A 25758-nucleotide genomic window follows, 5' to 3' on the forward strand; every position below is an offset into this window, starting at 1 on the left:
AAGAGATGAAATTGCAGAGCCGTTGGCAATGATCTTTTCGTCCTCACTGTCAACAGGGGTGGTACCAGGGGATTGGAGAGTGGCGAATGTCGTGCCCCTGTTCAAAAAAGGGACTAGGGATAGCCCTGGGAATTACAGGCCAGTTAGTCTTACTTTGGTGGTAGGCAAAGTAATGGAAAGGGTACTGAAGGATAGGATTTCTGAGCATCTGGAAAGACACTGCTTGATTAGGGATAGTCAGCACGGATTTGTGAGGGGTAGGTCTTGCCTTACAAGTCTTATTGAATTCTTTGAGGAGGTGACCAAGCATGTGGATGAAGGTAAAGCAGTGGATGTAGTGTACATGGATTTTAGTAAGGCATTTGATAAGGTTCCCCATGGTAGGCTTATGCAGAAAGTAAGGAGGCATGGGATAGTGGGAAATTTGGCCAGTTGGATAACGAACTGGCTAACCGATAGAAGTCAGAGAGTGGTGGTGGATGGCAAATATTCAGCCTGGATCCCAGTTACCAGTGGCGTACCGCAGGGATCAGTTCTGGGTCCTCTGCTGTTTGTGATTTTCATTAATGACTTGGATGAGGGAGTTGAAGGGTGGGTCAGTAAATTTGCAGACGATACGAAGATTGGTGGAGTTGTGAATAGTGAGGAGGGCTGTTGTCGGCTGCAAAGAGACATAGATAGGATTCAGAGCTGGGCTGAGAAGTGACAGATGGAGTTTAACCCTGAAAAGTGTGAGGTTGTCCATTTTGGAATGACAAATATGAATGCGGAATACAGGGTTAACGGTAGAGTTCTTGGCAATGTGGAGGAGCAGAGAGATCTTGGGGTCTATGTTCATACATCTTTGAAAGTTGCCACTCAAGTGGATAGAGCTGTGAAGAAGGCCTATGGTGTGCTCGCGTTCATTAACAGAGGGATTGAATTTAAGAGCCGTGAGGTGATGATGCAGCTGTACAAAACCTTGGTAAGGCCACATTTGGAGTACTGTGTACAGTTCTGGTCGCCTCATTTTAGGAAGGATGTGGAAGCTTTGGAAAAGGTGCAAAGAAGATTTACCAGGATGTTGCCTGGAATGGAGAGTAGGTCTTACGAGGAAAGGTTGAGGGTGCTAGGCCTTTTCTCATTAGAAAGGAGAAGGATGAGGGGCGACTTGATAGAGGTTTATAAGATGATCAGGGGAATAGATAGAGTAGACAGTCAGAGACTTTTTCCCCGGGTGGAACAAACCATTACATGGGGACATAAATTTAAGGTGAAAGGTGGAAGATATAGGAGGGATATCAGAGGTAGGTTCTTTACCCAGAGAGTAGTGGGGGCATGGAATGCACTGCCTGTGGAAGTAGTTGAGTCGGAAACATTAGGGACCTTCAAGCAGCTATTGGATAGGTACATGGATTACGGTAAAATGATATAGTGTAGATTTATTTGTTCTTAAGGGCAGCACGGTAGCATTGTGGATAGCACAATTGCTTCACAGCTCCAGGGTCCCAGGTTCGATTCCGGCTTGGGTCACTGTCTGTGCGGAGTCTGCACATCCTCCCCGTGTCTGCGTGGGTTTCCTCCGGTTGCTCGGGTTTCCTCCCACAGTCCAAAGATGTGCAGGTTAGGTGAATTGGCCAATGATAAATTGCCCTTAATGTCCAAAATTGCCCTTGGTGTTGGGTGGAGGTGTTGAGTTTGGGTAGGGTGCTCTTTCCAGGAGCCGGTGCAGACTCAAAGGGCCGAATGGCCTCCTTCTGCACTGTAAATTCAATGATAATCTATGATTAATCTAGGACAAAGGTTCGGCACAACATCGTGGGCCGAAGGGCCTGTTCTGTGCTGTATTTTCTATGTTCTATGTTACTGTGAAAAGCCCCTAGTCGCCACATTCCGGCGCCTGTTGGGGAGGCTGGTACAGGAATTGAACCGGCTGCTGGCCTGCCTTGGTCTGCTTTAAAAGCCAGCAATTTAGCCCTGTGCTAAACATGCCCCGATATCTCCACCTGTCACTGGCCCTCTATCCAGCCCCACTGCTCCACGCCGCCACCCCTCACAACAGGAGAAATCTCATCTTATTGCCAGTTTCCTCCATCTTTGACAAAGAGACATCCAGAACGGTAGCTCCATTCTCTCTCCACCGATGCTGGCAGACCGGTGAGACTGTCCAGCATTTTCTGTTTTGTTTCTGATTGAGCATCTGCAGTAATTAGCTTTTATCTTAGGTGCATTTAAGTGTTCCCTGTGTGTGAAGAGATACACCCAGTTTTCCAATTTGTTGACGCCACGGTGAGTTCACTCCAGGAAGAGGCTGATTAAATGTTGTGTGTGTGGTGTCATGCGAGTGTCCCTTGAAGAAAGATTATTGTCTTATCACATGGCTTCAGTGATGTCATTTTGTGTATGGAGCTGGGCTGTCGCTGTCAGGTGTTTGGTCTCAGCTTCATTGTGTGCATTGAGTGCAGAGGAGGAAATAAGTGATTTTCCCTATCTCTCTCTATTTTCATTTGAAATATCTGTTCCAATAAAAAAAAACATTGGTTGTGGTTACCTGCTTTGGTATCTTAAAAATATATAGTTTGGTTTCCGGAAGGAGTTTAAATCTGCTGGTTGAGACTGGATCAGAATTTCAGGAAAAAGACCAGTCCCATTCAAGTGAGAATGCAGTGTGTGGTTTGAGTAGGGCTTTTTGGTTTATTGGATTTTGTTATTGAATTGGAACAGTTAAAGAGGGAATTCGTTAAATGTTATACATAGATTACTGTAGCTGTGTGGCGCCTTTATATATGTAATTGATCATTCTTGCTGTGTGTTTATATATATATGTTAACTATATTCTTCGAATAAACCTTGTTTTGATTAAGGTGTCTAGGGAGTCTGTTGAATCACAACTGAGGCGAAGGCTTTTGAAAAATGAAAAATTTTGAAAAATGTTGCGCTCATCCTAGCCAAATTCAACATAAAGGTTGTAGATCAGGTGAACTCCATAATACATTTTGGAGTTGCCTAAGCCCTGGCCCATAACAGTGGGACGGGAGTCACTCACTCCCTGACAATATCCTGACACACCAGTGAGTTTCTGTTTGAATGTAGGGGTTGGATTCTTCTGCTATTGCTGCTGTTAATCATATCCAGGACTGAACCATGTTCACTCTGACAGTTGAGGTATTTTCTGTTGTTGTTAATAATCCCTGTAACTGGGCTGGGAATTTATTATTCTGGATTAATTTCAAATAAATTATCTCCCGTGAGTTTTTCAAGTCCTTGATGTCACCGAAAGGAAAAGGTAGGTTTTAAGCAGAGTGTTGAAGGAGGGGAGAGAAGTGGAGGGGGTCAAGGGAGGGAATTCCAGAGTTTAGGAACCTGGCAGCAGAAGACTGAAAGAGAATCAGCCCTGGATTATGGGGGAGTCGAGTCTCTGGAGGGGGGACTTGAACCCTTCAGCCTCAGAGGCGAGAGTATGAGATTGACTGAGCCACGGTGTTCGGGGAAGTGATATGAAGCCTCAGTCTCATCCTTTCCCTATCCTTTACCCCATTCCAGGAACAGCAAATCGAGCTGAGAAACTGGGCAGTAACTAAAAGGGATAAAGACAAAGGTTACAAAAATAATCCTCTTCCGAAGCGAACAGTTGTAATTGTGGAACTCACTACCACGGGTAGTGGATGAGGTGGATAGTATTGATGTATATCAAGGGTGGCTGGATGAACAGATGAAGGAGAAGAGAAGGATAAGAGTGGTGAGAATGTGGAGCTCGCTGCCACACAGAGTGTTTGAGGTGAACAATACAGGTGTATGTAAGGGGAAGCTGGGTAAACACATGAGGAAGAAAGCTGGAGCTTGATGAAGTAAAGTGGAGGAGTCTCGTGTACAGTATAAATAACAGGGACTGAATGGCCTGGTTCGGGTGCTGTACATTGTGAGCGAAGAACTTGCATCACAGAAGATTCCCACCTCTTCAGCCAATGAAATACTTGTTAAAAAAACGTTTTGGCATTTGATGTGTTAAAAACTTTGTTTGAGATGCGGTGTTTTAACATGGAAAACATGCTCAAGTTTAGGGTGGGGATCTTAATGTTGAAACAGCGCCACGCTTATAAATGTAAAAATAGCGAGGATCAGAGGGTAGGGGCTAAAGATCAGGAAATAGCCAAGTTAAAACCTGCCCAGAATGCAGCAGAATGGGCTGAGCAAGCTGATACTGAGCTGAAAGGGACCAGGGTCTGGACAGACTCTGAATTAAAGAGGTTTGTGTACACACAGATATTGATCTGAAGCACTTTTTGTATTCACAGACCCTGAAGCAGATAATTCCAAGTCGTCCTAAGGGAATTTCAGGTGGTGCTGTTCCCATGTGTTTGCTGCCCTTGTCCTTCATGACAGTCAAGGTTATGGGTTGGGAAGGTGATGTTGAAGGAGGCCTGGTGAGCTCATAGATGATAGAATTTACAGTGCAAAAGGAGGCCATTCAGCCCTTCGAGTCTACACCGGATCTTGGAAAGAACACCCCACTTAAGCCCATGCCCCCACCCTATCCCCATAACCCAGTAACCCCACCTAACCTTTTTGGACACTAAGGACAATTTACTTTGACCAATCCACCTAACCTGCACATCTTTGGATTGTGGAGGAAACCAGAGCACCCGGAGGAAACCCACGCAGACACGGGGAGAATGTGCCGACTCTGCACAAACAATGACCCAAGCCTGGAATCGAACCTGGGACCCTGGAGCTGTGAAGCAACTGTGCTAACCACTGTGCTACCGTGCTGCCCTTACCACTATGCTGCCCGAACCACTGTGCTACCGTGCTGCCCCTATTACTGTGCTAACATCCTGCCCTATCACTGTGCTACAGTGAAATATCTTGTAGATGGTACACACACTGCCACCATTGTGCTCAGGATGTCAAGAGAGTCACTGTTTCAGATGGTGAATGGGGTACTGAACAAGCAGATGCTTTGTCCTGTATAAAACATGATGTGGAGATGCCAGCGTTGGACAGGGTGGCATAGTGAGAAGTCTCACAACACCAAGATAAAGTCCAACAGCTTTATTTAAAATCACAAGCTTTTGGAGCACTTCACCTGATGAAGGAGCAGTGCTCCGAAAACTTTTGATTTCAAATAAACCTGTTGGACTTTAACCTGGTGTTGTGAGACTTCTTACTGTATAAAACAGACTCCATAATTTGAATAAGACTGGCTGATAATTAATAATTGTTGTCGGAAAGGACTGTGACCGAGAAAACATAACCAATTTAGTCCACTTGAAAAAAGATCTGCTCTTCAAAGATATATTGGAAGAAATCCCATTTGATGTTTGTAGTTGAATTTATTGCCTCAGCAGCTCACTCAGATACCGGATTGGGAAAGGCATTGATTGGGCAATATTGGAAACAATGATCTGAAATGTTCTGTGAGTGAAACATTTTCTCTTGAACCCGGAATGGACAATGTCAGAGTTAAAGGCAATACCAGGCTAATGGGTGGGCTCGGCTGGTTTGTGTGAATTAGATGGTTGATCAGACTGTTCATGAACAGGTACTTGGTATTTGGGAGTAGTCGAGGAGTTCAAGTGGCTGTCTTCAATAAAGCATTAATTGCATTTGGACAGCACATTAAAAAAAAAAATTAGAGTACCTAATTCTTTTTTTCCAATTGAGGGGCAATTTAATGTGGCCAATTCACCTAACCGGCATATCTTTGGATTGCGGGGGTGAACCCACGCAGACACAGGGAGATTATGCAAACTCCACACAGTCAACTTGGGCTGGGATCGAACCAAGCTCCTCAGCGCTGTAGGCAGCAGTGTTAACCACTGTGCCACCGTGCCGCCCTATTGGTCAGCACATTTGACTTAATAAAAAAATGCCAAGGATTTTCCAGGAACATTGTAAAACAAAGTTTCACGAAGGTTGTCGAAGATCATGATGTGACACAAAATACTGCTCTCAGAAATTCTACATCTCATTCCCCCACATATTCTCTCCTTCCTATTAATTTCAACGCTAACTCATTCCACTATCCTCCTGCTTTTCCCCAAAATCTCCTCCCCTGAAGGCGCTGACACTCGAGTTCAGTTTCACACTAAACTATTGCGCTCCCCAATATTTCACCCACGTGTCTAACCTTTACATATTAAGTTAACAAACTGTTTTGTTAAGGGGCGCCACAATCAAATCCACTGACTACCCATATGTACTGTGTGTCAGGGTGGAGTCATCTCCCCCCCCCCCCCCCCCCCGGCCACACGCCACACACACACACACATTTCATCCCATGCCAAGGAGTTTGGAGACTGGAAACAGGATGGGTAATGGCGGTTACAGCTCCCATAGCCCACCGCGGGGACGAAACCGCTCTATTCGCCGCGCGGGCGGCCCGGACTGCCCATGTCCATGGGAGCGATGGGGAGCTGCGCATGTGCAGAAAGATCCCACCTCCTGACCTTTCAGCTGAGGTGTTGACCAATGGGAATAGTTGGAGGACCGGAAGGTCTCTGGTTCTGAAGGAAAAGGAAGTGATTCCAGTGTGCAGATTCTGGAAAGGTTGGGCCAGGTCTCTCAGTAAGTTCACGGATTGTGTGAAAATTGGTGGTGGTAAATAGTGAGTAGGCTAGCCTTTGGTTACAGGAGGATAATAATAATCTATTATTGACAAAAGTAACCCTGCAGCGTCCATCCAATCCAGAAAGTTCCAGATCATGATCAATCACAACCCCGTATATTTTAACCAACTGGAACAATCCGATACATCAAACACAATTTTAGTCCTGTTACATATTTCCGATAGGCTAGCAGCCTGCATGAAGATTTTCATCTCTCTGTGATGAGTGAGCAGTGAGCAGGGATCTGTCAATCAGCCTGAATCAGCACCTTCTGGAGAATTGGGAGGGTGAATATTAGATACAGCAGAGTGAGAGTGGAGGGTGTGTGTGTGGGATGTAGATTTACAGATTTGGGGAAATGAGAGAGGACCATAGAAACCAGAAAAGTTCTGAATTCCGATCCTGTACTGACAGTGATGTCTTTTGTAAACTCCTTTTACAGGATATCAGCAGAGGAAGAATTACAGACAGAAATCTCAAACCAAACCTCACGTCTCGATTTGACTGATTCACTCAATTCACCGGGACTTGAATATCTTCGGCCTTTGAATTGAGAAGGAAAAAGATTTGTCTATTCTTTCTGCTTCAGATGGATTTAACCATCAGTGTGATTGGAAAATCATCGAGACACGCATACCTGAGGGAGAGTGTTCCAGAGTACTGACTGAAAAGAGCGTTAACCAGTTACACAGCCTGAAAAAAACAGCGGGGAGTGACCATACCCGAGTTCGGTGGGAGCCTTCAACTGATCGTCCAACCTGGAGAGACACAAGGACACCAGCACCATGGAGAAACCTTGGAAATGTGGGAACTGTGGGAAGGGATTCAGATTCCCATCAGCACTGGAAACTCATCGACGCATTCACACTGGGGAGAGGCCGTTCACCTGCTCTCAGTGTGAGAAGGGATTTGCTAAGTTATCTAACCTGAAGAAGCACCAGCCAGTCCACGTCGGGGAGAGGCCATTCACCTGCTCCACGTGTGGGAAGGGGTTCAGTGCTTCTTCCAGACTGCTGACACACCAACTAGTTCACACTAGGGAGAGACCGTTCAGCTGCTCTCACTGCACAAAGATGTTTCGAATCTCATCCCATCTGCTGACACACCAGCTCCTGCACACCGGAGAGAGGCCGTTCACCTGCTCTCAGTGTGGAAAGGGATTCACTCAAATAAGCAACCTACAGGCACACCAGCGAGTTCACACTGGGGAGAGGCCGTTCACCTGCTCTGACTGTGGGAAGGGATTCACTCGGTTATCCCACCTGCAGAGACACCAGCGAGTTCACACTGGGGAGAGGCCATTCACCTGCTCTGACTGTGGGACAGAATTCACTCGGTTATCCCACCTACAGACACACCAGCGAATTCACACTGGGGAGAGGCCGTTCATTTGCTCTGACTGTGGAAAGAGATTCACTCAGCTACCCAATCTGCAGGCACACCAGCGAATTCACACTGGGGAGAGGCCATTCACCTGCTCTGAATGTGGGAAGGGATTCACTCTCTTAGCCACGTTGCAGGCACACCAGCGAGTTCACACAGGGGAGAGGCCATTCACCTGCACCGTGTGTGAGAAGGGATTCACTCGGTCAACACTTCTGCTGAGACACCAGCAAGTTCACGAGTGAAGAGAGGGGTTGGATTATGCTGTTATTACTGCTGTTAATCACATCCAGGACTGAACCATGTTCATTCTGACACTTGGTGAAGTGGGAGGGTCGGAGAGTTTCTTTCTGCTGGATTGGCCGATCTCACAACTTTGCTTCCAGTGGGTTGATGCTCTTTGAGCCTGGGAGAGCGCATTTCCACTGAATTGATCCACAAAAATTGATGAAGGACATTTATTTTATCCTGAATAATAATAGTGTTTTCCCCCCATTACAGGTAGATCTAAAATAAATACAGAAAGAACTGGAAAAACGCAGCAGGTCTGGCAGCATCTGTGAGAGAGAAACAGAGTTAACGTTTCACGTCCAATGTAACTCTACTTCAGAACTAAAGAGAGGGAGAAATGTGATGGGTTTGATGCTGGTGAGAAAGGGGGAGGGTCAGGGAGAACAAAAGGGAAAGTCAGGGATTGGTGAGATTAAATGACAAAAATGTCCTGGAATGACTTCCAGTGGAGGCCATGAATTTATCGGCTGCACACAAGGTGGCTGCATCTTGGAAGCTTGGATTTCTGGCCCTTTCTGCCCAGTTAATGGCGACTTAGTTTGTATAAAGTGCAGAATAAGTGGAGGGAAGTGGTTTCTCCTCCAAAGTGGAATATCAGCAGGTTACAACACCCGGCAAAAGTTGAGTAAAGCCTTGGCTTGAGATGGAGGATCTGTGTGGTGCAGCAACTGAGAGTATGGTGGAGTTGGAGGATGTTTCGGCAGCATCGGAAAGAGATGCAAGAGAACTGGTCCAGGGTGATTGAGGAAGCAGTAGCCCCTCTTCGTGGGACTTTGGAGTGGGTTGTGGAGCGCCTGGAGTCAGAAGGTGCAATGATCCGAGAGGTGGAAAGGATGGTGTTGGATCACAGTGATCAGATTGTGTTGCTGGAGGCAGAGATAGTGATGCTGGGAGAGGCCTGCAAGGTGCTGAGGGCGAAGGTGGACGACCAGGAGAATCAGTCCAGGCGACAGAATCTGTGAATTGTAGGTCTGAGGAAGGGGTGGAGGGAACGAGTGCCACGGGCTATGTATTGAAAATGTTCACGAAGCTGGTTGAGAAGGGGGTCTGCGATAAGGCCCCGGAGGTGGATCGGGCTTCCCAATCATTACAACGGAGGCTGAGAGCTGGTGAGCCACCGTGGGCAGTGATCGGCCGGATGCACAAGTTCCAGGAGAAGGAGAGGATTCTGAGGTTGGTGAAGTCAATGTGAGACTGTAGCTGGGAGGGGAATCTGATCCGGATCTACCAGGACATTGGGGCTGACCTGGCCAAATGGCAGGCGGGTTTTAACAGAGCTCAGGTGGCGCTCTTTTGACCAAGCTCTGGTTTGGGGTGTTGTACCCGGACAAACTCTGGGTGACTTTCGCAAGGGCAAACGGCATTATTTTATGATGCCAGAGGAAGCGGATGACTTTGTCAAGGAGCTTGGGTTGGGGGAGGACTAATGGTGGGATCGTTCTGTCTCGACGTGTATATACAAGTTTTGTAAATGTTATGTTGTTTTTTGCATGTTATGACTCAAGCTCGTATGGGTGGGTTCTTCCCGGAGGTTGAGAACAGATGTGAGAGGTACAGGAGGGGGCCTGTCAATCATGTTCACATGTTTTGGGTGTGCCCGAAGTTGGGGGATTCTGGCCATTGATTTCCAAGACCCTGCCGGAAGTGTGGGGGTGACGATGGAGCCGTGCTCTTTGGTGGGGCTTTCTGGTGTTTCAGATCTGCCAGAGCTGCTGGAGGGGAAGTGGGTCTTCACCACTCTGATTGCCCGGTGGCGAATCTCACTGGGTTGGAGGTCGGTCGCCCCACCGAAGGTATTCGCATGGTTGGGGGATTTGGCGGAATTTCTACAGTTGGAGAAGACTAAGTACGTTCTCCGAGGGTAAAGAGGGTTCTACGTAAGATGGAGGGTCTTTCTGTCTCTATTTGAGGATCTGTTTGTCGCCGGGGTTGGGGGGGGGGGCAGCAGTTGGGAAAGGAATGTTGGGGTAGTTTAGGGAAGAAAAGGGGGAAAATGACAAACTGTTTGAAAGCCAATGGTATTCGGTTGTTGTTTGTATAATTGATTGTGTTTGGAATAAAATACATATATTAAAAACGCGAACTAAAAGTCGAATGATCTTGTCCATTGTTGGTAGAAAAAACCCATCTGGTTTACTAATTCCCTTTAGGGAAGGAATCTGCCTCCTTACCTGGTCTAGACTACGTGTGACTCCAGATCCACAGCAATGTGGTTGACTCTGAAATGGCCCAGCACAAAGCTGTAAGAATCCGCAAGGATGTTTATTCCATAGAATGGAATTCTACAGTCCCAGAAGGGGACCATTCGGCCCATCGAGTCTGCACCAACCGTACCCAGAGCAGCTACCTCAGTCTATTCCCCCGCCATATCCCCATAAACCCACTTAACCTGTATATCTTTGAACTGTGAGAGGACTCCAGAGCGATGGAGGAAACCCATGCAAACACGGGGAGAATGTGCAAACTCCACACAGACAGTCACCCAAGGCTGGAATTGAATCCAGGTCCCTGGCACTGCGAGGCAGGAATGGTATTATGAATGAAACCGGACTATTTGCATGCCAGACATCAAAAGCAGCAATCAATAGACAGAGCTAAATGATCCAACAACCAATCGATCAGATTTGAGCTCTGCAGTCCTGCAAGTAACTTTGAGCCACACAAATGCCAGGCAATGACCACCTCCCTCATGAGAGAATCTAACCACCTCCCCATGACATTCAATGGCATTACCATTGCTAAATACCCCACTATCAACATCTTGGGGGTTACCATTGACCAGAAACTGAACTGGACTAGCCATATAAATACTGTGGCTACAAGAGTGGGTCAGAGGCTGGGAATCCTGCTGTGAGTCACTCACCTCCTCATTCCTGAAAGCCTGTCCATTATCTCGAGTTCAGGAGTGTGATGGATCACTCTCCAGTTACCTGGCTGAGTGCATCTCCAAAATTAAATAAGGTCGGCACCTTCCAAGACAATGCAGCTTGTTTCACTGGCACCCACCCACAAACATTCACTCCCTCCACCACCCAAGGCACAGGAGCAGAAGTGTGTGTACCATCTAGAAGATGCACAGCAGGAACTCACCAAGGCTCCTCAGGCAGTACCTTCCAAACCCATGACCACTACCATATAGGACAAGGACAGCAGACACATGGGAACAGCACCATGTAGATGTTCCTCTCCAAGCCACACACCATCCTGATCTGCAAATATATTGCTGTTCCTTCAGTCGCTAATAGCACAGTGGATATACCAACATCACATGGACTGCAGTGGTTCAAGAAGGCAGCTCACCACTACCTTCTCTAAGGAAACTAGGGATGTTCAATAAATGCTGGGTCTAGCCAGCAAGGCCCACATCCTGTAACTATATGTATTTTTTAATTTAAAAATTCAGTTGGGCCAATAATGGACTTGGGAGAAATAATACAAGTAAGAAGTGCTCACAAGTTGAACGGGGGTAAAGAGAGAGTTGGAGAATCTTTTACGTCCATGTTTCATCTACTCCTTGAAACATCTGTCCCACTGTACCAGTAACCAAGAACTCACAGCGCTCCTTCAGGAGATGAAAAGATCGAGTAGATGTTACCCCAGGTGGAGCCAGAACAGTACTGGAAAATAACGGAGTGAAATTGAGTGAGGGGTCAGAGAGAGAGTTCTCCTCTCCCTCAAGGTGTGGAGTGTAAGAATCCTGGGGGACTCCCTGCTTCGGGTTTTCTTGCTAATTAGTGAACATTAAATTAAATTCTATGACTGGCTGTGGATTTATTTTGAATTTGATTGTTCCACTCCTGTTTTTATTCCTGTTGAGATTACGCTCTGGGTAAGGATGGTTGACAGGTGACAGGATGGGAAATTGTGGTTTGGGTCTTCGCTGACCAAATGTTTTATTGATCCGAAAGGTGTAAAAGGGACCAAACTCCAGCAGAAATCGAACAGAGCTGAGAACAGACAACTTGCTGTGTGGGAACAGGGAGATAAACAGATCCCAGAGGACAGAGAAAACAAGAATGCCTGGAATCCTAGACAACACCCTGAGTGTCAAGGCCATCATGTTTTCACTGCTTGACATGGGAATGCTGACTCCCTGTACTGGGGACGGAGCGTGGGGAAGACAATTGTTTGCGAGTTTGATGTGGCTTGAGCGGGTACAGATGGTTCAATGGCAGGTTTTGTAATTGGTCCGTTCAAATGTTAGCTCAGCAATGATTGGGTTAAATCAGTCTCCACAGACTTTGTGATGTAATAAAGTATAAGAAGGGATTCCCCGAGCACAGAGATTTGTTGCGGTTTTACATATTCCACTGACTGGGACCATGGCATCTGGGGCAGAGCAGGGAGCATTTACCTGGAGATGGTGCTTCTACCCAGAGTATAATGGGAATGCTGCTGCACTTTGATACAACTGCTCAGACATTAGCATGTGTCAGCTACTGAATAAAATCTAACTGCTGTCCCCAATAAGGGTTATCACTGTGAATCATTCCCGAATTTGGGAAAGAGGGATAAAGGCTGTATTGACTCCCGGAAGCCCATTGTCTAACATCGCTGTGTCAAAAATAAAATCTCATCTGTCCCTCTGGCTCCTTTGTCAATTACCTTGGAGGGACTCACTTTCTGTTAAAAGAGTCTGTCAGGGACGGCATGGTGATGCAGTGGTTAGCACTGCTGCCTCATGGCGCTGAGGACCCGGATTCGATCTCAGCCCCAGGTCACTGTCTTTGTGGAGTTTGCACATTCTCCCAGTGTCTGCATGGGTCTCACCCCCACAACCCAAAGATGTGCAGGGTAGGTGGATTGGCTCTGCTAAATTGCCTCTTAATTGGCTAAAACATAATTCGGTACTCTAAATTTATTTTTAATAAGAGCCTGTCAACCCCTCTCACCCACTTTCCCAAAAGTGCATCAATCTAATCATGAAAAGTCTCAAAAATCAACATTTTTATAACAAATGTTAATTAATGAAACAAACAAGGTGAGAAAGACAAAATGACTTGAGGATCAAAGACAACCAGAGTAAAGAATGTTCACAATGTTCAGGATCCAAATTGTTTCTCTTTGGTTCCTCTGTACCCTGTTCCCGTGACTCCCTGCTTTGGACATGAGAACTGAACCCTGTGGGTCACGATACCAAAGCCCCCCCCCCCACATTGTCCCAAACCTTGTGCCCTGATTGGTAGAGCCCCATTTCCAGTCCATCCTCCAGCGCCTTCCTGTCTCTCTGCTGGTGAGGTGCCCATGGTAATGTGATAGGAGGATGTATTCGATCTATAATCAATAGGGAGTGTGTGGAGAACAGTGATTTATAGTTTGAGAGGGAAAAGTATGTTCTCTGATGACTAGAATTGTCAGTTCTGGATTTCTACCCTTTACTTACAGCGATGTCCTTTGTAATCACCTTTCCCAGGCGATGAGCAGAGAGGTTTTGCAGACAGGAAACACAAACCAAACATCCCTATTCTGAGCTGTGTCATAGAGGAATCATGGAATTTACAGTGCAGAAGGAGGCCATTTGGCCCATTGAGTCTGCACCGGCTCTTTGAAAGAGCACCCTACTTAAGCCCATGCCTCTACCCTACCCCTGTTACCCAGTAACCCCAGCTAATCTTTTTTGAACACTAAGAGCAATTTATCATGACCAATCCATCTGACCTGTACATCTTTGGACTGGGAGGAAACCGGAGCACCCGGTGGAAACCCACGCAGACACGGGGAGAAAGTGCAGACTCCTCACAGAGAGTGACTCAAGCCGGGAATTGAACCTGGGACCCTGGAGCTGAGAAGCAACTGTGCTAACCACTGTGCTACCGTCCTTTTAGATTGGACACTATACTAGTCAGTAACAAAAATATGTAATTAAATTGAGTTCAGACAGAGATCTGCATGAACTGACACCACTTTGTTGACAGATTACAGAGTAATCACTATACTTGAATCAATGTTATTCACTTTTGGAATTAAATGAATTAAGGGTCAGATTAACCATATCACCCCCAGTATCAGATAGGTCTGTTTTTTACAGAACAGGGTTAAACCCAGTGTCCAATATTAGAGGTCTCTGTGGCTGTTGGATGCCTGGTTTCACTGTACAGCTGACAAGCCCACAGCTTCAGTGAACTCGTCTACCCAGGGTCTGTTTCTAAACCCTCATCACAGCATATTACCTGCTTAGCTATTTATATATGGTCAGACAGCGAACAAATAGCTCAACCAGAAACTATGGTTCTTCTTTCTACTGATTCCAGCTCCTACAAGGAGTGACAGCATCTCCAGCCCTCAGCTCTGTTGCTGGGCTGTCATTGACATGAGCAATGGAGAGACAGAAGTTGCCTGAGGCTCAATGGGAAGTTGAAACTTGTAGCTCTAAATCAACTGTGTAAGATTTCTGAACAGATCAGTAACTTTAAATGATAAATTCTAAACCCAGTGAACAAATTAAAGAGTCATAAGGCAAAAACTTCAGATTTTATAACTTTTACTGCAAAAAACTAGAAGCAACAGTGCCTAAACACTGTTTTTATTAGGAATGTATCTCTTAAACTATAAATAGACTTTGCCCTTTTACTTTTTTTGAAATTTTAGAGTACCCAATTTATTTTTTCCAATTAAGGGGCAATTTAGCAATACCAGTTTACCTACCCTGCACATCTTTGGGTTGTGGGGGTGAAACCCACGCAAACACGGGGAGAATGTGCAAACTCCATACGGACAGTGACCCAGAGCCGGGATCAAACCTGGGACCTCGGCGCCATCAGGCAGCAGCACTAACCACTGTGCCACCATGCTGCCACTTTGCCCCTTTACTTTAATGGGGTAATGCCCGCATTGGACTGGAGTGAGCACAGTAAGAAGTCTTACAGCACCAGGTTAAAGTCCAACAGGTTTGTTTCGAATCACTAGCTTTCGGACAGCTCCTTCCTCAGGTGAATGAAGAGGTGGGTTCCAGAAACATACATAGACAAAGTCAATGATACAAGACGATACTTTTGAATGCGAGTCTTTGCAGGTAATTAAGTATTTACAGGTCCAGACGGAGTGACTGGAGAGAGGGATAATCACAGGTTAAAGAGGTGCGAATTGTCTCAATCCAGGACAGTTGGTAGAATTTTGCAAGCCCAGGCCAGATGGTGGGGCGGGGGGGGGTGAATGTAATGTGACATGAATCCAAGGTCCCGGTCAAGGCCGTACTCGTGTGTGGAACTTGGCTAAAAGTTCCTGCTTGGCGATTCTGCATATACGTGCGTCCTGAAGGCTGCCTTGGAGAGGCTACTCCCACTTAATAATAATAATAATCTGCATTTTTGTCACAAGTAGGCTTACATTAACACCACAATGAGGCAGCACGGTGGTACAGTGGTTAGCACTGCCGCCTCATGGCGCCGAGGTACCAGGTTCGATCCCGGATCTGGGTCACTGTCCGTGCGGAGTTTGCAGTCTCCCCGGTTTGAGTGGGTTCGCCCCCTCAACCCAAAGATGTGCAGCCTAGGTGGATTGGCCACGCTAAATTGCCCCTGAATTGGAAAAAATGAATTGGGTACTTTAAATTTTAAAAAACCACACAGCAATGAAGTTACTGTGAAACTCCCCATGTCGCCACATTCTGGCGCCTGTTAGGGTACACTGAAGGAGAATTTAGAATGTTCAATTCACCTAACAGCACGTCTTTCAGGCATTTTAGAACGAGAGGTAATAGTCTTAGGATAAGATGGGCAGCATGGTAGCACAGTGGTGATCACAGTTGCTTCACAGCTCCAGGGTCCCAGGTTCGATTCCGGCTTGGGTCACTGGCTGTGTGGAGTCTGTATGTTCTCCCTGTGTCTTCGTAGGCTTTGTACGGGTGGCCTGGTTTCCTCCCACAGTCCAAAGATGTGCAGGTTACGTGGATTGGGCATGTAAAAGGTAGATTGGCCATGATAAATTGCCCTTAGTGTCCAAAAAGGTTAGGTGGGTTTACTGGGTTACAGGGATGGGGTGGAGGCATGGGCTAGGGTGGGGTGCTCTTTCCAGGGGCTGGTGCAGACTCGATGGGCTGAATGCCCTCCTTCTGCACTGTAAATTCTATGATTCCACCGGGTGCTTCAGTTTCCTCCCACAAGCCCCGAAGGACATGCTGTTAGATAATTTGGACTTTCTGAATTCTCCGTGTGCCCAACAGGCGCCAAAATGTGGCGAGTTGGGCTTTTCAGAGTAACTTCATTGCAGTGTTAATGTAAGCCTACTTGTGACAATAAATATTATTTTTAAAAAGTGGTAGCAAATTCCAAAGAGTTGAGGAGAAGCTTCTTCTCCCAAAGGGCTGTGAATCTGTGCAATTCACTACCCCAGAGTGCGGTGGAGCTGGGACAGTAATTTTAGGGAGGAGTTCGACAGATTTTTAATCGGGGTTGAAGGGTTATACTCGATGGGCCAAATGGCCTCATTCTGCTCCTATATCTTATGAATTTATGAAAGGGGGAGACATTGATTTCCTCCCAGATGTTGCCCAGAGGAGAATGTTTTAGTCTGAAACTTATTGTCCAACCTCCACATTGTGACATCGCAAAGGAACTCGGCCTCTAAATCAACCAATAGGAATGAGTCCGCTCTGGGGTGACGTCACTTGCCAGCGCGCAGACGCGGGAGCCCCGCCCCATCCATTGTTCCCCATCCCCCACATATCCTCGAGACAAGGTTCCCAGGCAAACGGCTGACAGTTCCGACCGTCGATGGTTTCCACAGCCCCTCACCCGGGTCTGCGCATTTCTAAGGGAAGGGGAAACTGCGCATGTGTAGGGGAGCTCACTTCTGCTGACCTTCCTGCTGAGGTGTTGACCAATAGGAAGATTGGAGGACCGGAAGGATTCTGCTCCTCCACCAATCACAGCTCCCCCATTGTCTCAATGCGGAAGCTGGACATGGTGTTTTCTGCCGAGCAAAGCTGTTGTTCCCCCAACGCTGAATGAGCTTGAGCTGCACACAGACTCTTGTCTCCAACATCTGTGAAGATAACACTTTCTTTTCTCCCTCTTTCCATTTCTTGTCTCATTCTGACCTTCAACTGGTGACTTGCAGCAACTAACGGGAAAGGAAGTGAATCCAGGGAGGGTGCAGACTCTGCAAAGCTTGGCCCAGGTCTCTCTCTCTCTCTTAAAGACATTGACATCCTTTGCTCCCTCAGCTTGACACATTTATTTGTCTGGCTAAAATGATGATCTCTTTCCTAATGTTCACATTTAAAGGGCTAGTTTCCCCAGGAGATGGCTGACATGAAAGGGAACAGTAAACAGGACAAATCAAACCCAATCAATTACTTCCCTGTCGGAATACACTCCACCATCAGCAAAGTGATGAAAGGAGTCATTAACAGCGCTATCAAGTGGTACTTACTCAGCAAAACCTGCTCACAGACGCTCAGTTTGGGTTCCGCAGGGTCACTCAGCTCCTGACCTCATTACAGCCTTGGTTCAAACATGGTCAAAAGAGGTGAGAGTGACTGCCCTTGGTATCAAGGCAGTATGAAATGAAAATCGCTTGTCACAAGTAGGCTTCAATGAAGTTACTGTGAAAAGCCCCTAGTCGCCACATTCCAGCGCCTGTTCGGGGAGGCTGGTATGGGAATTGAATCGTGCTGCTGGCCTGCTTGGTCTGCTTTAAAAGCCAGCGATTTAGCCCAGTGTGCTGAACCAGCATTTGACCGAGTATGGCATCAAGGAGCCCCAGCTAAACTGGAGTCAATGATAATCGGGGAAAATTCTCCGCTGTTTGGAGTCATACCTGGCACAAGGGAAGATGGTTGTGGTGGTTGGAGGTCAATCATCTCAGCTCCAGGAGTTCCTCAGGGCGCACTCCTTGGCCCAGCCATCTTTCGCTGCTTCATCAATGACCTCCCTTTCATGATAAGGTGAGAAGTGGGGATGTTTGTGGATGACTGCACAATGTTTACCACCATTCGTGACTCCTCAGATAATGAAGCAGTCCATGTCCAAATGCAGCATGACCTGGACAGTATCCTGATGTGGGCTGATAAGTGGAAGTTACATTTATGCTACACGAGTGTCAGGCAATGACCATCTCCTACAAAGGAGGATCTAATCACCGCCCCTTGACATTCAGTGGCATTAGTATCGCTGAATCCTCCACAACCAACATCCTGAGGGTTATCATTGATCAGAAACTGAACTGGACTAGCCATATTAATGTGTTGGCCACCAGGGCAGGCCAAAGACTACAGCGAGTAATGCACCTCCTGACCCCCAAAGCCTGTCCACTATATACAAGGCACAAGTCAGGCGTGTAATAGGATAATCACCACTTGCCTGGTTGAGTGTAACTCCAATAACACTCAAGATGCTGCTCTACACCATCCAGAACAAAGCAGCCTGCTTGACTGCTCCCCATTCCACGAATATTCAAACACGCCACCACCGACGAACAGTGACAGCCGTGTATACCATCTACAATGTGCACTGCAGTAACTCACCAAGGTTCCTCAGACAGCACCTTCCAAACCCACAACCACTACTATCGAGAAGGCCAAGAGCAGCAGATACCTGGGAACCTCAGTACCTACAATTCAAGGACTGCAGCGGTTCAAGAAGGCAACTCATCACCACCTTCTGAAGGGCAACTAGGGATGGGCAATAAATGCTGGCCTCATCATCGATGTCCACACCCCGTAAAATAATTTTTAAAAATGTTATATCGGACAGATATATATCTAGTGTTATATGGAATGTATTAGATATATTATTGATGGTACAGTAATAAAATACATGTATTATTATTTCTAGTTCTGTAATATAGTACTGTAGCTACATTATCTATTTCCAGTCATACAGTTATTGCAGCACTGACAAAATCCTTTTGGAAACTCAAGTCAGTGCTGACTCTCTGCACAGCAATCCAGTCAGTCCCATTCCCCCTCGATATCCCTGTTCATCTGAAAGCTTATTTTCTTCATATTCTATTTTGAACTATTGATCATCTCAACTTCCACAACACTTGTGGGCAGTGATTTTCCGGTCATGACCACTCCATGATTAAATAAAATTCTTCCTCAGAATCTCCCCATCTCTAATCCGTAAATATACTTAGATGGAGAGTCTCTACTCTTGTACAGGTTGTAATGAGTTTAGATTTGTTGATCAGCATCAATCAGCACCTTCATAAGAATTGGGAGGGGAAGGAAGTGAATCCAGTCTGTATATTACACACATTTATCGTCCAGTAACAGAGACATATATCTGTCTGGCAGCCTCGGTGTCCAGGACAGAAAGCTTGGATCTGTCAATCAGCCTGATTCAGTGCCTTCAGGAGAATTGGGAGGGTGAATATTAGATACAGCAGGGTGAGAATGGAGAGAGAGTGTGTGGAATGGAGATTTAGAGCATTTGAGGGAAAGAGAGAAGAAAAAATGTTCGATAGAAACTAGAATTGTCTGTTCTGAGTTTCTGACCTGTACTGACAATGATGATTTTTGTAAAATATTTTTGCAGGAAGTTCGAACGCGAAGAGTTTGAGGCCGATATCTCAAACTAAATATCACGTCAAGAACTGACTGAGTCACTCAATTCTTGGGAACCGAATATCATCGACCTTGGAATCTAGAAGGCAAAACGTTTGTCTATTCTGTCTGATCAAGAGATTTTAAACATCAGTGTGTCTGGAAAAGCACTGAGACACACACACACACACCCGTGTGAGACTGTTACAGAGCACTGACTGTGGAAAGAGCTTCAACCAGTGATACAGCCTGAAAAAATACTACACCATTCACATCAGGAAGAGACTGTATACGTGTTCTGTGCGTGGACGAGGCTTCAACTGATCGTCCAACGTGGTGAGACGCAAGATCACCTGGACCATGGAGAAACCATGGAAATGTGAGGATTATGGGAAGGGATTCACAGCTCCATTCGGGCCGGAAAGGCATCAACACAGTCACACTGGAGAGAAGCCATTCACCTGCTCTGACTGTGGGAAGGAATTCACTCGGTTATCCAACCTGCAGAGACACCAGACAGTCCACACCGGGGAGAGGCCGTTCACCTGCACTGTGTGTGGGAAGGGATTTACTCAGTTATCCACCTTGAAGGTGCACCAGCGAGTTCACACTGGGGAGAGGCCTTTCACCTGCTCTGACTGTGGGAAGGGATTCACTCAGTTACCCAACCTGCAGAGACACCAGACAGTCCACACTGGGGAGAGGCCATTCATCTGCAGTGTGTGTGATGAGGGATTCACTCAGTTCTCCACCCTGCAGAGACACCAGAGCGCTCACACCGGGGAGAGGCCGTTCACCTGCTCTGTGTGTGATAAGGGATTTGCTCAGTTATCCAACCTGCAGACACACCGGCGAGTTCACACTGGGGAGAGGCCATTCATCTGCTCGGTGTGTGATAAGGGATTTGCTCAGTTATCCAGCCTGCTGAGCCACAATGTCATTCACACCAATGAGAGACCCTTTAAATGCTCTGACTGTGGGAGTGGGTTTAAAAGCTGTCCGGTACTGATGATCCACCAGCGCCTTCACACTGAGGAGAGACCGTTCAGCTGCTCTCACTGCGCAAAGAGGTTTAGAACGTCATCCAACCTGATGAAACACGTGCGAGGTCACACCTACCAATGAAGCAGAATACCTGGAGGCCTTGTTCATTGTGGCCGGGGACTTTAACCAGGCCAACCTCAAGAGTGTACTGCCAAAATTCCACCAACACATCTCCTGTCCCAACAGGGGCCCCAACATCCTTGACCACTGCTACACAAACATCAAGGGCATCTCTCGATCCATCCCCCAACCGCACTTCGAAAAATCGGACCACAAGACGGTGCTCCTTCTCCCGGCATACAAGCAGAAACTTAAGCAGGAGAATCCGGTTAAGAAAGTCATGCAGTGCTGGTCCGAGGAAATGGAAGAGCTCCTACGTGACTACTTCGAGTCAGTGGACTGGTCCATATTCAAGAACTCAGCAGTCAACCTAAACGGGTATGCCAGCACCATCACAAACTTCATCAGTAAGTGTGTAGAAGATTGTGTGTCAAAGAAGGTAGTACGTATATTGCCCAACCAGAAACCATGGTTTAATCGGGAGATTCACTTCGTACTGAAGGCATTTAAGGCAGGCGACCCTGACCTATACAAGAAATCTAGGTACGACCTCCACAAAGCCAACAGGGCGTCAAGAAACAATACCAGACTAAGCTAGAATCACAGACTAATGACATGGACTCGCGTCGGTTGTGACAAGGCTTAAACAACATAATGAGCTGTAAAGCCAAGTAGAATCTTCGGCAACAGGGCACCCCTCCCCGACAAATTCAATGCATTCTATGTTCACTTCAACAGGAAACCAACAAACCTTTGTCAACTGCTCCAGCAACCTTGGACACACCCACACTCACCATCACAGCCTGCGAAGTCAGATCGGCCTTCTTGAAAGTGAACCCTCGGTAAGCGGTGGGTCCTGACGGGATCCCTGGTCATGAACCCAGATACTGTGCAGACTGGCGGATGTGTTTCCGGACATCCTCAACCTCTCCCTACTCCGTTCCGAGATTCCCACCTGCTTCAAGAAGACCACCATCCATACCGGTGCCAAAGGAGAACCAGGCAACGACTACCATCCGGTGGCCTTGACATCGATCATTATGATGTGCTTCGAGAGGTTGGCCATGAGACACATCAACTCCAGACCCCCAGAGTGCCTTGATCCACTGCAATTCGCATACCACCGCAACCGGTCCACCGCAGACGCCACTGCCATCTCCCTGGCCCTACACTCATTCCTGGAGCATCTCGACAACAAGGACCTCTATGTCAGACTTCTAGTCATTAACTACTGCTCTGCCGTCAACTCCATAATCCCAGCCAAGCTCATATCAAAACTCCAAAACCTAGATCTTGGCTCCTCCCCCTGCAACTGGATCATCAACTTCCTGAAATGAAAGTGAAAATCGCTTATTGTCACAAGTAGGCTTCAAATGAAGTTACTGTGAAAAGCCCCTAGTCGCCACATTCCGGCACCTGTTCGGGGAGGCTGGTACGGGAATTGAACAGTGCTGCTGGCCTGCCTTTGTCTGCTTTAAAAGCCAGCTATTTAGCCCAGTGTGCTAAACCAGCCCCTGACAGGAATCAGTAAGGATAAACAACAATGCCTCCTCCTTTGCGATAGTCGTCAATAGTAGGGCTCCACAAGGCTGCATACTTAGCTCCCTACTATACTCGCTGTACACACACCACTGTGTGGCAAAATTTGACTCCACCTCCATGTTTGTCGATGACACGGCTGCAGTGGGTCGGATCTCAAACAACAATGAGTCAGAGTACGGGAGGGAGATAGAGCATGGTGTAACAACAACAATCTCCCCAGCAATGTCAGCAAAACTAAAGAGCTAGTCATTTCCTTCAGGAAGCAAAATATCGTACACACCCCTGTTTGCCTCAATGGTGCCGAGGGGGAGATGGTTGCCAACTTCAAATTGCTAGGTGTGCAAATCACCAACAATCTGTCCTGGTCCACCAACATCAACACTACGACCAAGAAAGCACAACAGCGCCTATACTTCCTCAGGAAACTCAGGAAATTCAGCATGTCTACATTGACTCTTACTAATTATTACAGGTGCACCATAAAAAGTATCCTATCTGGCTGCAGCACAGCTTGGTATGGCAACTGCTCGGCCCAAGACCGTAAGAAACTACAGAGAGTCGTGAATACAACCCAGTCCATCACACAAACCTGCCTCCCATCCATTGACTCTGTCATGACTGATATGTTCCCAGTGCCCCGTTCTATCCCTGCAGCCCTGCAGTTTAGTTCCCTCAAATGCCGATCCAATTCCCGTTTGAAATCTTCCATTGTCTTCATTTCCACACAACACCTTCCCCTCACAGGCAGTGAGTTCCAGGTCATTACCATTCGCCACATCAAAATATTCCCCGCCCCTCCAACTCGATTTTCAAATTTGCTGATGAGATCGCCACAGTGGGTCGGATCTCAAACAATGACGAGACAGAGTACAGGAATGGTACAGAGAATCTGGTGAACTGGTGCGACGACAATAATCTCTCCCTCAATGTGAACAAAACAAAGGAGATTGTCATTGACTTCAGGAAGCGTAGTGGAGAACATGCCCCTGTCTACATCAATGGGAATGAAGTAGAAAGGGTCGAGAGCTTCAAGTTTTTAGGTGTCCAGAAAACCAACAACCTGTCCTGGTCCCCCCCATGCCGACACGAAGTTAAGAAAGCCCACCAACAACTCTACTTTCTCAGAAGACTAAGGAAATTTGGCATGTCACCAACCTCTCTCACCAACCTCTACAGATGCACCATAGAAAGCATTCTTTCTGGTTGTATCACTGCTTGGTAATGAACCTGCTCTGCCCAAGACCGCAGGAAACTACAAAAGGTCATGAATGCAGCCCAATCCGTCACGCAAACCAGCCTCCCATCCATTGACTCTGTCTACTATTCCCACTGCCTCGGAAAGGCAGCCAGCATAATTAGGAACCCCACTCACTCCAGACATACTCTCTTCCACCTTCTTCCGTTAGGAAAAAGATACAAAAGTTTGAGGTCACGTACCAACCAACTCAGGAACAGCTTTTTGCCGACTGCCATCAGTCTTTTGAATGGACCTTCCTCGTATTAAGTTGATCTTTTCTCTACACCCTAGCTATAGCTGTAACATTATATTCTGCAGTCTCTCCTTCCTTCCCTGTGTACGGTATGGATTGTCTGTAAAGCATGCAAGAAACAATACTTTTTACTGTATACCAATACATGTGACAATAAATCAAATCAAATAAACCTGTCATATTCTTGTCCACCTCTCTCAAATCTCCCCTCAACCTCCTTTGCTCCAAGGTGAACAATCCCAGCCTGACATGAACAAACAAACAGAATAGGTTAATACCTGGGATCAGACGGGAATGTTTAATTTCTGTATGAAAGATACTGGGAATATTGTCCTGGACAATAAATGATTGGAATATTTACCTTGGGTGTGGGTGAATGGAATATATCAATCTGGTATCCTCCTACGTTCTAGTGAAAGTCTGGAATGTGTAGACGGGATGAATAAGTTGATCACTTTCTCTTGGAAATATTGACATGCTTTTTAAAAAAAAATAGAGGACCCAATTATTTTTTCCCAATAAAGGGGTAATTTAGCATGGCCAATCCACCTGCCCAGCACATCCTTTGGGTTGTGGGGGTGAGACCGACGCAGACACGGGGAGAATGTGCAAACTCCTCACAGACAGTGACCTGGGGTCGGGATCGAACCCGGGTCCTCGGCGTCTTAAGGTAGCAGTGCTGACCACCGTGCCACCCAGATATATTTACACCCTGGCCCATGAACTTAATTTTAAAGAAATCCACATTTGAAAGCCCAGATACTACAAGAAATATCAGCACCAAAACAGGGCAGATAAGAAAGACACACTCTCTTTGATCTTTTCATCAGAGCATCTGAGAGTTAAGAATATGTGACATGATTTTGGGATACCGGTGAGGATAACCCCCTCATTCCAGGAACCGAGGGAGTCAACCTTCTCTGAACTGCTTACAATGCATTAATCTCATTTCTGAAATAAGGAGACCCAAACTGTACACAGTGCTCTAACCAAAGCCCTGTACAACTGTAGCAAATCATAGCTACATTTATATCCCAGTCCCTTTGCAACAAATGACAATATTCCATTTGCCTTCCAAATCCCTTGCTGTACCTGCAAACTAATTTATTGTGGTTCCTGTACCAGGACACCCAGAAATCTCTGTCCCTCATGCTTCAGCAATCTCTCCCTATTTAAATAATGTTCTGTTTTATTTAACCCTTTCTGCCAAAGTGGACACATTCACATTTTCCCACGTTATGCTCCGTCTGTCAATTTGTTCCCACTCACTTAACCTATTTGTTGTCTTTTGCAGACTCCTTAAGTTCACTTCACAAATTACTTTCCAACCAAACTTTGTGCCATCATCAAATTTAGCCCCCATACATTCAATCCCATCATCCAACTCATTCATATAGATTGTAAAATCGTTGAGGGCCCAGCACTGATCCTTGTGACATTCCACTTGTTGCATCTTACCAACCCAAACGTAACCCATTTATACCTACTCTCTGCTTCCTGTTAGCTAACCAACCTTCTAACCATGCTGATATGTTGCCCCCCCCCCCCATCCTTAGCTCTTAATATGTGTAATAACCTTTGATGTGACATCCTGGGGAATATTTTCTGGAAACCTAGATAAACAGGTTCCCCTTTATTGACATCCCTTGTTACTTCCTGAAAAAGACTCTATAAATTAGTCAATCCCGATTGACTCTCTGAACCACATTTTCAAACATTGTGTCAAAAGAAAAATAAAATCTCCTCTCACCCTCTGGCTCCTTTGCAATTAGCTTAAGAGAGACTCACTTTCAGTTAAAGAGCCTGTCAACCTCTTTCACCCACTTTCCCCAAAGTGAATGAAGTTAAGCAGAAAAATACCACCAAAAATCAA

The 25758-nt window shown here is 46.5% G+C and overlaps 1 protein-coding gene across 1 annotated transcript; it reads left to right on the plus strand.

The window, feature by feature from the left end:
- Window positions 1-6484: 6484 nt before the first annotated feature.
- Window positions 6485-24057, plus strand: LOC140406193 (uncharacterized). The gene is made up of 3 exons (XM_072494332.1): window positions 6485-6546; window positions 7030-8212; window positions 20074-24057. Exons 2-3 carry the CDS (start codon window positions 7373-7375, stop codon window positions 20872-20874), a joined length of 1641 nt encoding a protein of 546 aa, XP_072350433.1. The 5' UTR covers window positions 6485-6546; window positions 7030-7372; the 3' UTR covers window positions 20875-24057.
- The last annotated feature ends 1701 nt before the right edge of the window (window positions 24058-25758 follow it).

This window comes from Scyliorhinus torazame, unplaced genomic scaffold (assembly GCF_047496885.1).
Source record: "Scyliorhinus torazame isolate Kashiwa2021f unplaced genomic scaffold, sScyTor2.1 scaffold_359, whole genome shotgun sequence".
In the NCBI taxonomy this organism is placed as follows: Eukaryota; Metazoa; Chordata; class Chondrichthyes; order Carcharhiniformes; family Scyliorhinidae; genus Scyliorhinus; species Scyliorhinus torazame.

Bases quoted from the DNA above. Each gene is read 5' to 3' on its own strand.
- LOC140406193 (XM_072494332.1), top strand. From the start codon at position 7,373: ATGGAGAAACCTTGGAAATGTGGGAACTGTGGGAAGGGATTCAGATTC. The intron at 8,213-20,073 runs TGAAGAGAGGGG...GGCTTCAACTGA, and splicing joins GACACCAGCAAGTTCACGAG to TCGTCCAACGTGGTGAGACG.